The sequence below is a fragment of the Chelonia mydas genome, chromosome 10 (genome assembly GCF_015237465.2).
Source record: "Chelonia mydas isolate rCheMyd1 chromosome 10, rCheMyd1.pri.v2, whole genome shotgun sequence".
Classification (NCBI taxonomy): Eukaryota; Metazoa; Chordata; order Testudines; family Cheloniidae; genus Chelonia; species Chelonia mydas.
The window spans coordinates 51273047-51287515 of NC_051250.2; the positions used below are offsets into that span (position 1 = coordinate 51273047).

Sequence of the window (14469 nt, forward strand, 5' to 3'; positions counted from 1 at the left end):
CAACAGATCTTCTGAACATCTTGAAGAACTCTCAGCCTGTGGCTTCATTTTCCAGACTAAACTGAATATAAGCCTAGGCGTTGGCCTATGCCCTTGGGAAGCACTTCACTGAAGAGTTTATAAAAGTAGTCATTGGATGAAGGATGTTTGTGTGTAAAGACGATGCAACAGCTGATTCACATGTAGGAAGTACAGGGAGTTGAGCAGAGCTTCATCTGAACTGATAAAACCTGGAGTCAGCATTTAGTTTGTCTATGAAGAATAAAATTTCAAAACCAGAATGACCCCTTTAAATTCTCGCTCTTTGTGGAACTTTCCTTCCATGTAAGAATGAGTGATCTTTGGCACTGCTGTTTGAGGGAGTGCTCCGCAGCAGCTCATACTTCTCTAGCTGGAAGAACGACAAGGAATTAGAAGCACTGGGGCGATTCAGCATCAGAGAACCACCACTCCCTTTCAATCACGTGCTGCTTGCAGGTCGTAATGCGGCAGATCGCTCAGGCTGACGCCCATGTTACTGTGTCTGCATTACTATCGTTACCCATACCAGGTAGATTAAAGCTAACGGGAACGTGCCTACCCATAATCACACCTTCGTTTGCAGTATAGACATACCCTTAGGCTATGTCTAACCTATGAGCTAAGGATGTGATTTCTCCCTGCTTACGTACACAGCTGGATGGGAGCTTGTGAGAGGCTAGATAGCTGCACGGCTGCGGTATCATGGGTAGGAGCAATGGATGCACAGTTTGGCTGTGCTGAGCACAGACCTGCCTGAAAAGAGTGGGTATGTATGTGGCACGGCTGTGCCTCTGCTGCTTCTACCTATGCAACTTTGGCGATACTGCTATTTATACTCATGCTAGCTCTGAAGCCCAGGGAGGAGGTGGGCTTCATACCCTGAGCCCAAACGTCGATGCAGCTATTTTTAGTGCAATCATGAGCCCTGCAAGCCTGAGTCTGTGGACCTGGGTTCTGGGACTCTCTGCTGTGGGTTCCTGCTTGCCATGTAGACATACTTTTAGTTTCCATTCGTTACACAGCTCTTGTTCCTCTCCTCCTCTTCACTTTAGACATTGGGGCAAAAGCAGTACATGTTGCCTGACAATCCTGCGGCTGTGCAGTACAGCAGTACTAGAATCTCATTGCTTTTTAGCACGAGCCTTAGGAATAAGGGTTGGCTGAGGATGCTGAACAACTGGGTTTGTGATTAAATGTGCTTTTTGAAACTCAGTAGTCTAAAGCAGACTACTTCAGGGACAGAATCACCATGTGTTCACATCCACCTCCGCAACAGCTGATTTACAGTCATGTTGATTTACAATCCTCTCAAGTGAATTCACGTTAACTGTGCTTACATTGGATGAAAATTCCCGTCCCTCTGTCATTGCTGAAACTTTAAGAATAGCAGATTCTAAAACCAGAGGAAACATTTAAGAAATTTGCTCCCATGTAGTGAACCAAACAAATACCAGACATTTTTTGGATGTCTGTTATTGCAGAGACCAGCCAGGAATGAGTTATTTCTCCTGAGTTATTCAGCTGTGAAAGTTCTAAGAAATGAAGTCATGGCTTTCAACACACTTTGATTACCACGTGTTTCTCTTTGCTCTCTAAAGGTGGCCTTGTGTATATGAAAAATGAGAAAGTCTCCACAATCTTTACCCACTTGTCTGTAAAATCAAAGGCCTTGTGCAATGAAAGCTTATCTCATTTGAAACGTAACCCCTTTCTCTATAATTCAGCAACCTAATTCCTCCTTCACCACCACTTTTGTGTCATTTTAGCCCCACGTTCCCACTGCAACACCCATGGAATTATGATACAAGACCAGACCATGAGGCTCCTATATTACTCAAGCATTCTGCTCAGTTGCAAATGTTCACATTGTACATACTCACTGTTTGATTCTGATAGACCACTGCCCAGTTCTTTCTTGGAAGTAAAGTCCTGAAATGCATCTGTAACTTTGCATGTTTAGCTAGCTGGCACTATTTAATCTTCTTTATATGTTAAGAAATTTTTAGGCAGTTAATAAGTAGCCTGAAATTCCTTTGGATTGTGGCTTGTTCTAGAATTTGCTGGCTATATGGGAATCCAAGCCACAGCACTGGGTTCAATCTATTTACAATCTAAACAAACAAGGCAGACACAGAGTGGGGGACAGGGTATAACACGTAACTAGCAAGCTGAATGGGCTCCAATCCCTTCTGGAATCAGTCTACTGGCATCTGAGTGTGTTTCCAGTGATACAGCACTTGTTGTACCTTGCTATGGCAGAAATAGATGTTTTCAGACCTAGAAGCAGAATAAAAATGGTGTCCTGCACTGGCTATTTCTACTTAGGTAAAACTTAAGAGCTCCTCTTTGCATCTAGCCTGTACCACCTTCTTTTCAGGTGGTGAGGATTTAGCCAAACCAAATGAAGAGTGATCTCCTGTGACATATGAGAATAAAAAATTAACCTTGGTAACGAGTGACTCCATAGTAAGAACTATCAACATACCCTCATGGAATATGCAGTAAGATTTGCACCTTCTGAAAGATACCAGAGACCATTTCAAAAAAAGGAGGAAAGAGAGACCAAGCAGCTTTCTTTATGGGATCAAATAGATGGGAAATATTTATATCAAATAGATGGGATGAGAGAGTTCGAGGTCGCGAAGATACTTCTGATACCTGGTTAGAATAGACTACTCCCTAAGGAGTATTGATACCATTGTGTGATCACTGGAGACTTTTGAGAGTTGGATCCTAAGCCAAAGGACAAGCAGTACTGTAAGAAAGCCAGCAGAGCTGGATACCTGGTTTCCTGGGTCAGATCTTCCTATCTTGGCATTACGAAGATTTTTGTCCATGTTTTTCCTATACGAAAATATGTCCTCTGCAATACAAGAGGCAATGAGATATGTCACTGCTCCAGCTGGTCAAAATGGGCACAGAAACTTTTTAAATTTAACTAAATCTCCTCCAAGACAAAAAGAAACACAGATTCAAAGAAGTTTTGGGAAAACATTTGTGCTGTGATTAAAAGCAAAGGCTCTTCTAATTCATGTGTTTGAGACCTATTTCACAGGTTGCTGAGACTAGTTTAAGCAGACCTCAATATACTGAGTATGTTAATGAGGAAAAGGTTTAAGATATGTAGATGTGACTATTCAGTGACAGCAATAGTTCTATTTACTTACCATACACACAGGAGGGCCAAATTATGCTCCCAATGGGAAGATAGCATGAGTAAAGTGAGCAGGACATGGGGCTGACTCTGTTTCCACTGAGTTCATTGATTTCTAGTGCAGTGATCAGGATTTGACTGCAATTTGTAACAGATGCAGTTCCTGCATTTGTGGATAAAATGTAAACATAAAATCTGCTGCTTCTCCTCTCTCCCACAGACACGGACATTTTTGGATCCCTGCACCTGAACGTCTATCAGTAGCTCGAAAGCCTTCCAAACACATACCCACTTTCAAAGGAAGAAAGCTGACCAAACGCAGATAAACCCAGAGAAATGGAGGTTCCACCAGAAACATAAATAAATGATACTAAACACTGAGCTGAACTTCCAAAACCCACACAAGGCAAATGTTCATCCTTGGGCTTGAAGAGATTTCTTTTTTTAAGCCCAGTTTGTTTCCAATGCTTCTCTGCCTTAGGTCATACCTTGAATGTTCTCACAAAGACTGGATTTCTTGGACACACTGAGTGCCAAATCCTGTAGTCCTCAGCTGTTATTTAAACAATACGTTTCTGCAATAAGGGCTGAAGGGTTTGGCTGAAGGTTAAACATTTAGTATCCACTCAAGCATTACACCGACAGGTCAGAGTTGGGATGAGATGACTAAATGCCACCTATTTCATACAACTCACAACCTATGCAGAGAATGAAAAAGGCCAAAACAAACCCTTTGATTAGCCACAGAGAAACTGTCCCAGCATCTTTTTCAAAACTTAATATCATGGCAACTCCGTTACTTTCTAAAAACTGTAAAGAGAAACACTGAAACCAGGCAAAATGCGCATTCTTATATAGCCGCAAGGAAAAAATGAATCAGAGCAGGCAGACAGCAAGAGTCTCTAGGTTGGCAGTAAATGTCTAAATCTCACATAGCTACCGAAGATTAAAGGCATTTGTGGATAAACTTTAAAACTGGTATTGTGGTTAAAACTAGTGTGCCAAAGGGCTCAGTGCCTCAGAATTCTTGAAATTAAGTTTTGAATACTGCCTTGGTAAAGTCGGAGGCTGATCAAAATAAGCTGCAAGAGCTTTCTCAAAAAGGATTAAAGCAGCCACTTCCCTTGCAGCAGACTTGGAGTCTAAGAAAAATGCAGAGTTGGTGTCTATTGTGAAAGCTGAAAGTGAGGCCTGAATCCAGTGACTTAGCAAGACTTCGCATGAAACAAGGCAAAACCAAGACAGCGAGCAAGAGACAGATTCTTGCAGATTAAAATCAATTCTGGAAGACAGGATGTTTGTTTAAAGTTTGCAGTGAAAGATGGAGTTATTCTTGGCACTGATCTCAATCACTGTTTAAGTCCTTTGCTATATAAGTTACAGGGAAAGAGTGCATTTGATTTCTGTGTATCTGACATAGAGAACGGAAACATTATGTAACATTGAGTAAAGCAGACCAGTGAGTGAACTAAATAGTATTATAGATATTAAGTATTCACTGGATATTCCATTACCATTGGCAATCTATTTCGTTCCCACAGTGTAGGAGCAACAGTAAACATTTACTTCTAAGAACCCCTGCTCAGTGACCTTGGACAAGTCACTTTCTCTCTCTCTCTGCCTTCTCCACCTGTAAAATGGGGATACTGATATTGTACTTATATCTCCTTTGTAAAGTCCTTTGACATCAGTGGCTGAAACGTGCTATGTAAGAGCCAGGTATCATTTTTAATACTTGAGCACACTAAGGTGATCTAGAGGATATTTATTCAATGGAAAAGGTTACCTTGACAAGCATGATAAAAAGAAGAATGCTCTGGGCCTGACTTTACATTCCTGGAGTACCTGACACACTCAATTAACAGGAAATGGGGTGCACAACATTCATAAATGCCAGCACTCTGTTCCTCTCCTATTAGCCTGTTCGACAAATCACTTAAGCATGTGCTAACCTTTAAGCATGTGGTTAAATCCTACTGAAGTTAATAGACTTAAGCATGCGCAGAAGTTCTTTGCTGAATCGGGGCCTAAAAACATTTTATATTTCATAAGTAGTGTTAGTAATGGTATTAACTGACACTCAATTGTTAGCAAGTTTAATGTAAAATACAAGATCATCAAATATGAATATATTACTGCATGCATTCATATGTCCATCACCATGGAACCTGGGCACTCTCTTCATGGCTTAAATTGGGTCATTAATATTTCAATTTACACAAATAAATATTTAGACCAATAAAGTGCAACATACATCTCCAAGGCAATTACAAGCGAAATATCATTAATAATGAAATTTAAAGATGGAATATACCTTTAGCTGATTCATATTTTAATTAGTCAGTGACACCTTACTGAATACCAACAGTGGGCATAAGGACTTCAGGACTCTGCTAATCCATTTCTAGAAAGTGAAGTAAATCCTGGTAATCATTTCAAAATAAAAGGATTATATTAATGCTTTAGGACCACTGGATGTTGCATCTGAGCTGGAAATGTAACTTTCAGCCAACAACATCAAAGCAAGCACTTAGGTTGGGGATCAAGAATTAAATAAATACCTAACAATACGGAAGAGCTTTCTCACTGTACTAAAGCAATATTAATGGTTTTTCTCGTGCTTTGAAATGCCGAATCATATTACTACTAAAATTAAGATAACACACTGTACTGTAGTGAGCGAACATGAAAGAATCTTCATCTCTTCCAGGTGCTGGGCTTTTTGTTGGCTGCATGTTGCATACAGTGTTTTAAATCAAGGGATTCTGACTCAGAAGCAACAGAAGGGATGGGTAAAGTCCTAAAATAATCCCTTTTTTATTGGGATGAACTTCAGTTTTCACACATGTGGATGAGTAGCATGCTCAGCAGTCACCAAGCCAAAAGCGACAAATTTTAAAATAACCCAGTGTTTTGAAAGGGCTTGCACAAGTTTCAGATTTAGTGAACAATTCAGCTGAGGATGCCTAAGGATGAACAGAATCCAGCTCCCTCTCCAGGGATGGCGCTGGGGGGCAGGGAAGGCTTGCAGGGGCTATAGCCATTCCAAAATTTGCCTTAGCCCGCTCGTAGCCACCCCTCCCAGAGCAAAGGTCAAATGTTATGCAGAAGTAAGGATGGCATGGTATGTTATTGCCACCCTTACTTCTCCACTGCTGCTGGCGGTGGTGCTGCTTTCAGAGCTGGGCAGCCAGAGAGTGGTGGCTGCTGGCCAGGCACCCAGCTTTAAAGACAGCCCTGCCACCAGCTGCAGCATGAAAGTAAGGGTGGCATGGTCTGGCATTGCCACCTTACTTCTGCAGTTCTCTCCAGCTCTGAAGGCAGCGTTGCTGCCAGCAGCAGTGGAGAAGTAAGCATTTAAGTGCGTATTGTTGAAAAAAATAAACGTGTGCCTACAAGATGTATAGTGCAGCTCCTCCCCCCCGTTATCTGTCTAACCCACCTCAGCATCCCTGCTGAGAAGACGCTGGTGCTGCTTCTGTCCCTCTCCCATAGCTGTGAAGAAGTAAGAGGAGGAAAAAGCAAGCAAACAAAAGTAATGAAACAAATTTAAGTCAACAGAGTAGTAGAAGCATGACTAAGGACACAGTTTAGCCTTCGGAACCTTTAGTTACAGGTGATGAAGCTTAAGGAATGAGCCTTTCTTGACTCTAAGACCAGGCTGAGTTTGCAGGGCTGGCATTTGGAAATATGCTTTTTTTACATTTAAATCAAAGCCATTTTAATGGGGATATCAGGAAGAGACAGTGAACACCAAGATACTTTTGAGTAATTTTTTTAAAACACATGTTAAAAGTAACTTTGCCTACAGCATGGCCAGTGCTTCCCACCCCTCTATGTAACACTGATCTGACCAACCGCTAAAAGATGCATATCCTAAACCCTTCTCCCTCAGTGGAGCAAACAGGGAAGGAAGAGAGATTACCTACTAGCACTGGTACTGTGGGCACATGTGGTGACAGACCATCATGATAACCAGAGCTTACTGCTAGTATCTGCAGCCATGACAACTTCAGTACTGATGTCAAGGACACCAGTGTAAAGATGGTCACAGCCAAGGAAAACAGCAAGCTTGCATTTAACGTAGGAAGAGTCGTTACTATAAACAGTTCCACTGTTTACAGCTACACACTTTGCATGCAGAGTTGCACCCAGGATGTGGTGGTACCATTTCCATATAAAATTTGACCTAGAAAAGTCCGGATGAAATGGAAGCAGCATTATAGATAAGAACCAAAAAATTAAGACCCCCAAACATGCTCCGACTATTGGCAGATGATTCTGTTGTGTACCACAGCTGTACACAGATAACACTTGCTTCCTTCAAAAGGGTGCTGAAGGCTCATTAGTGTCTGAGTGGATCCAGCATAGCTTTAAATAAGCTACTTCCCTTCCCCCACATCTTTCACAAACTGATAAGGATGTCACGTAGCTTGGATTCAGGGCAATATGAACCTTTCCATGCCAAATCCGTGGGAAGGGATGTGAAGTAGGTCAAGCCACACAAACACGCAAGCATGCAAAAGAAAGGTGGTCATTCCTTCAAAAGTTTATTTTTGGTGAATACAAAAAAATACTTTTTGTGGCCAGATAAACAGCATACATACAGTGTAACAGCATGGCTAACCCCCTTCATGCTTTTCTGTGTGGTTTAAGCTCTAGGAGAAAGTTGAGCTACAGAACATGAGCTCACACCCCAAACTCCAGCACGACTTGCAAACATACCACTATAAAACTGTCTCACTCAGAAGGTTCTTCAGCTGCAATCATATTAATAAAGTTAGTAAATTTCAGTAAGAAAAAAATCCATAGTGGTTTGATTTTTTTAAAGCAACAAAGACAGCCCTAATTACTTACAACTCAATATATTACTCTATTGATGGACAGGAATTCTCTCTAGGCAAAGTAATTATCTTTCATATACCGTGTTGCCACATGAAAATGAAATAAAGGACATGAAAAAAGTATCATGTTTACATCCTTGTCATTTTTATATTAAAAGATACTTGGTTGCCTTACAAGGCAAGTTAGAACAGAACTAAGCCATGGAGGTATTAGGCTTTTAAGACATGCATGGTAAAGTTTGTCAGCTCTCTGCTATAGGTGGATAGGACATGTTATTCTGTTGGCCCATGCCCAGTTTAGAATGATTTTGTTGTTGTTTAAAGACAGAGATCCACTTAAATTTCTCTGTTTCAGAAAAATTGTAGCAAAGCTTTCCTATGCTGCTTTTCCCCATTTATTACCAGTTGTATTCTTGCTCTGGTTAGTATTAAGGATGGACGGTAGAGAAAAATCTACTCTAGCCACCGTGCTGCCATTCCACATCTCTGCTAGGTGTAGTGAAGTTCAGCAGTCCACTAGCTTCATCTCTTTTGAGATTTTGCTTAATGTAGAATATTGTATCAACAACGTTAGCACCTAACTGGTCGGATTTCACTGCAGCATTAGTTAATATGGTAAGTCCAGCATAAATGGTTACCTTACAGTAATCAGTAGCAGACTGGTAACATATATTACCTAAAAAAAAAAAAGGTATTAACTTTGTAGATGCTATGTAAGCTCTATGGGAGTGTTGACTATCGGAATTGTGTCGTGTTACCAGCAATGTCGTAAAATTGCTGGTAACAGGCACTAACAAACACACACCCTTTTGAGCAGTGTATTTCTCTTTATATTACTGCAAATACAGAAAAGAGAGTTCCAGGATTAATATCGACTCGGGATGATGAGCCGAGTCCACTGAAATCTTCCAAATTTCTATACAAGCTCAAAGAAACCAACAGTACATAAAGTTTAACTTTCCCCAACTTTAAGTCTAAGATAGGGCAGGAGCTTTTAATATACATAATAAGGCACAAAAAGCTCCAAGAGTAATGATCAAAAGAAGAACGGATTAGCCATGGCACAAAACATAAGATGTATTCCTTGATGGCCTTGTCATCAGCATGTTCTGGGGCCTGGTCTGAGTGTTTTTTAGTAATGTGAGGCTAGAAAAACCTCTATTTCCTAGGTAAATTTAAAAGACCATTTATGCTGTAATTCTGATAGATTCTGTCATCGAAACTAGTCTGAAGATGCAGGAGATCAAAGGCAATTGGACAAAAGGAAGCAAGAGCTCAGTCTTCAACTTTTGGTTTTAAAAAACTCTTCCCCATCCCTCACTTTGCGGTTGCTGGCCTAGAAAAAAGAAAAGTTTAGACAAACTATAGAAGTGTTCCCTCCAATTCCAACTTATCTTCTGGACCTTCGTGTAAAGCCTCCCTAGAATATTTGTACATTCAGAACTTTGAGACATTTTGCTTTTAATTTCCAGACATTTCTTAAAGCAAGTTCCACATCACGAAGATGGGCAAGATACTACGTAACTTGTTTGCTATTTCAAAACTTAAAACCCAGAAGAATAGGTAAGGAAGAAAATAGGTCTAATTACTACCCAATCCTCATTCCTGCCTGAGATTTTCTGTTGCAACTCTCCATGCCAAATAACTGCACTGCATTAATTACAAACACCACAGATGTTCTAACTTTGATTTCAGTGTTACTACAAGTCCCACAGATGAGAAGAAAGTGAAATGGACTTCAAATGAGTTTGTGGAATCTAGCGGTCTCCCAGATAGAAATCCAAAAATCAAGCTGAAAAACACTGCAGCTAGTCTGCTGGATATCCCAAGTTTGTCAATATGGAAAGTTACTGAATGGCAAGCCAGCGTGCATCTACAGTGCACTAGCTTGCTGTGCAATAATGTCTGAATGTCCCAGAGTGCACTCTAGCAGTATCCAAAGGCGATGTTACTGTGCCGCAAACTATTGTGCTGTAGGTTCACACCTTGGCTTGCTGCCCAGTAACCTTCTGTGTAGGGCGGGGGTCTCAACCTTTTTCTTTGAGCCGCCCCCCAACATGCTATAAAAACTCCATGGCCCATCTGTGCCACAACAGCTGGTTTTCTGCATATAAAAGCCAGGGCCTGCGTTAGGGGCTTGCAAGCAGGGCAATTGCCTGAGGAAGCAACATCCGTCAAGTATAAGTACTGAAATTAATTTCCCTCACAACTTTGACAAGAGGATGATTTGAACATAAAAATTACTATTAGCTTGAAAAAATCCTAGCAGTACAATTTCTGTATACAATTTAATTTTACTGGGGTTTTGGCTTATTCTTTTCCTAAAACAGAAATACCATTCGCACTGTCTGCATAATTAAAATGCTGCGTTATTGTACCACAGTGATCACAGTGAAGCACTGGTACATTATTAGTGAAAACGTCACGTTACTTGGAGTACTTTAAATTACAGAGAAATAAAAGCAATATGTAGTATCAGAAAAAATCTGCAAGACATTGACCACCCCCACCCCCCACCCCAAAATCTTTAAAGAAGTGACAGGAATGTTGATACTATCCAGGTAAGCAAAAGAAAACGCTACAAACTGAAAGCCTGATATACTGAATAAGCAAAAGCAGCAGAAAGCTTGGATAAGACCATGTGTATTTAGAGCCTACAAAAATAAGCTGTGTTTCAGCCTTCCAGATTACTTAAAAATCTTAAATGAAGGATTTGTTTTTTCTAAATAATTTTTTATATAGATGTTTTGTGCCATTGCTCACTGGACTCATTGCACAAACTCATGGTGACAATCTAACCAATACAGCTACTGCTGGGGTTGTAAAGCCTAGACTGGAATCTCTCTCTGGTGGCAGTTGCGTACAGAGAGGCTACACACTGCCTTCAGTCTCATTTTACCTGGTCTACGCAGTTAGGGAAGAGGCTCATTTTGGACACACTTACGCAAATCCATATTGCTCCTATCAAAAGGATTCTACTCAGGGCTTGCCAACTGCTCTCTCATCATTTACTGAGAATCCAAAATTCCACTGAGTCTCAAATACTTCAGCATCAGAGAAGAGACACTAAAAAAATTTGTACATTTTAATATTTATTTTCTATGGATTTTTGTGATATATTTATACTAGTGTGACAAAATTTCCGATAGGTATAATACATGCAAGTAACTTAAATGAGAAGTTATCAATATCTAAATTGGTAACCTAACACAAGAGGGTTACTTCTGAGTCTATGTGACAAGTACTTCTGCAACAAGGGCAATTAAGTGGGTAGGTATCTAACACAACTGGCTCAGTTGGAAGTAGTGGTAGGTATCTAAAATGGCAGCATGGCTTTCAGAAGAAGTGGAGCAACAACATACTTTGACCCAAATGGACTTGACATTATTTGCTCAGAGGGCGTGTGCAGGGATGGGCATATGCTGGAGAACCACGGTTAAGAAAGACCTTGTTTCTGTAGCTGGTCTAATAGGTGGCTTTTGCTAGTTCTGGTTTCTGCATTGTTTTTAATCAGACATTATAAAATGCACCATTGACTCTACCCATCTTGGAAACGTGTCATGTTATATCTGTAGTCCACACTGTGGGTTTATGCCACATCAGAGATTGAGAAAATTACAGTACCTTTTGAAACTCAAGACATAAGTACAATTTCTTCTATCCTTTCTCCGCAATGTAGTTCCTTAGAGAGGGTATTTTGACCAATGCAAATTAGGAAAATATCAACTTCCAAGCGTCCATACTTCAGACTTGCAGATGTTCTTTTATATTTCGGAAAAGGGCTCTTTCTAAAACAGCTATAAGTTTCTTCAAAAAAACCAAACACACACAAAAAACAACCAAAAAACAACCCATCTTGATTTCAAAACAAAACAATTAGAAATAAAATCCTTATGAGAATAGCAAGAGTTCTGGTAGTCTTTTGTAGTACTAAGAATGTCTCTACTTCAGCTAGCATACATTCTAGCAGAAATCCCACAGTTTGAGCCAGATAAGATACTTCGAAAGGAACTATTCAGTCCAATGTTAATTGAGTTTTTGTGGATGTTTCCTATTGTAAAAGTAGTCGCACATTGAGAGGTATATAATTGAAAAACATTTTCCTTCATAAACCTGGTACTAAGACCGTGACAAGATTTCCATTTCTTGGTTTATTTGAACAATGAAAAGAATGGATACTATCATGTTTTGCAGGCCCGGGAACTGTGAATCTAAATACTGTACAAGCAGAAGCTGGTACAGGAACTAATAAAACTAGTGCAAACAGGTACAAAGAAGATCCCTCCAATCCTGGGGTGAACCAGCTTCACTGAAAGAGAACAAAATCTCTAGAACCCACGCTCAGGTGCCTTTTCCTCTCAAATAAATATTCACCTCAATCTTGGTCTTCTTGTTGGAGGAAAAAAAATCCACTGGTTCCATAGTGATAGATAGCTATGATAAACGGTTTTCCTATTAATATTAACAAAGTCTTACAACAGGTCAAGGAACAATAAATAGATCAAGCTTAAGGTAATGACGTAATACTGATTTTATACCCTTCTGGAAAAAGTGAGGCATTCTCTCCTGAGATACAGTGAGACAGGGAAGGAAGGAACAGGAATGGTGGACTTAACACTGTACCATCTGTTTGATGAGCACGCACCTTAGCTGAACAGATGAGAAAGAACAAATGTTTATTGCACTCTGCTCACCTAAAGCTATTACAGGCAATTTGTTTAGGTAAGTGCTTGGCATATCAGAATGCTGTCAGGTTAGTTCTCTCTGTACTGTCCCCCTTGAGCTCATTTCATTAAAAAAAAACATCTCAGCAGTTTAGCCCTCATCTTCTCTCAGTTCTGTGGGGAGAAATTTATACTGCTGCTGGCGGATCTGAGCCAGTTTTTTCCTTGCCTCTTCCAGCTCTCTTTCCTTCTTCAGCATTTCCTCCTGGGCTGCAATGATCTAGAGAAAAAGAGAAAGGACTGTGATAGTGGAGAAGAAGATTAAAGAGGGAGAAAAAAAAAAAAGGCGAGGATCTTTATCCCTTTCACAAGGGGATTCGTGATCAGTGCACAACAGTTCTAAGGTGTATTCCTGCAGAGCGCTGAACACACTGTCCCCAATCCAGGAAAGCATTTAAGCATGTGAAAAATCCCATTTATTTCAACAGGACTTGTGGGTTGAAGTGCTTAAGCAAAGTAAGCTGTCATGGGATAAGAGGGACGGTCCTCTCATGGATCAGTAATTGGTTAAAAGATAGAAAACAAAGGGTAGGAATAAATGGTTAGTTTTCAGACTGGAGAGAAGTAAATAGTAGTGTCCCCAGAGGTCTGTACTGGGACCTGTGCTGTTCAACATATTCATAAATGATTTAGAAAAAGGGGTAAACAGTGAGGTGGCAAAGTTTGCAGATGATACAAAACTACTCAAGATAGTTAAGTCCAAAGCAGACTGCAAAAAGTTACAAAGTGATCTCACAAAACTGGGTGACTGGGCAACAAAATAGCAGATGAAATTCAATGCTGATAGACACAAAGTAAAGCACATATAAAATGATGGGGTCTAAATTAGCTGTTACCACTCATGAAAGAGATCTTGGAGTCAGTGTGGATAGTTCTCTGAAAACATCCACTCAGTGTGCAGCAGCAGTCAAAAAAGCAAACAAAATGTTGGGTATCATTAGGAAAGGGATAGATAATAAGGCAGAAAATATCCTATTGCCTCTATATAAATCCATGGTACACCCACATCTTGAATACTGCGTGCAGATGTGGTCACTCCATCTAAAAAAAAATATACTGGAATTGCAAAAGGTACAGAAAAGGGCAACAAAAATGATTAAGGGTATGGAACAGCTTCCATATGAGGAGAGAGATTAATAAGACTTTTTAGATTGGAAAAGAGACAACTAAGGAGGGGGATAGGATAAGAGTTCTATAAAATCATGACAGGTGTGGAGAAAGTAAATAAGGAAGTGTTATTTACTCCTTCTCATAACACAAGAACTAAGGGGCACTACATTAAATTAATAGGCAGCAGGTCAAAAAAAACAAAAGGAAGTATTTCTTCACATAACACACAGTCAACCTGTGGACTTCTTTGCCAGAGGATGTAGTGACGGCCAAAAGTATAACAGCGTTCAAAAAAGAACTGGATAAATTCATGGAGGATAGGTCCATCAATGACTATTAGCCAGGATGGGCAGGGATGGTGCCCCTAGCCTCTGTTTGTCGGAAGCTGGGAATGGGTGACGGGGATGGATCACTTGATGATTACCTGTCCTGTTCATTCCCTCTGAAGCAGATGGCATTGACCACTGTTGGAAGACAGTCCAAAGTTCCATCTACCCAGTATGGTCGTTCTTATGTCCTTAAGTGCTTTGCTAGTCCAGGCCAGCATGCCCAGTCCCTTGCAGGATCAAGCCACTAAAATGCATTGTTAGCTCCCATCCCTCCTCCTCAGTGATCC

At 40.4% G+C, this 14469-nt stretch overlaps 1 protein-coding gene and 1 long non-coding RNA gene across 4 annotated transcripts in view; both read right to left on the reverse strand.

Annotated features, from left to right (window-relative positions):
* Window positions 1-1967, reverse strand: part of LOC119567240 — a 36265-nt gene extending 34298 nt beyond the window's left edge. Inside the window, exon 1 of the long non-coding RNA XR_005227165.2 lies at window positions 1902-1967. This is a non-coding gene — a long non-coding RNA (uncharacterized LOC119567240). The remainder of the gene's footprint in view (window positions 1-1901) is intronic.
* A 5745-nt stretch (window positions 1968-7712) lies between these two features.
* The window catches only part of TLN2 (talin 2), a 342088-nt gene continuing 335331 nt past the window's right edge, over window positions 7713-14469 (reverse strand). For all 3 annotated transcript variants that reach the window (XM_037910906.2, XM_043523668.1, XM_043523669.1), the window contains one exon: window positions 7713-12963. In XM_037910906.2, the coding sequence (XP_037766834.1) occupies window positions 12835-12963 (129 nt within the window). In that variant the 3' untranslated portion in view covers window positions 7713-12834. The remainder of the gene's footprint in view (window positions 12964-14469) is intronic.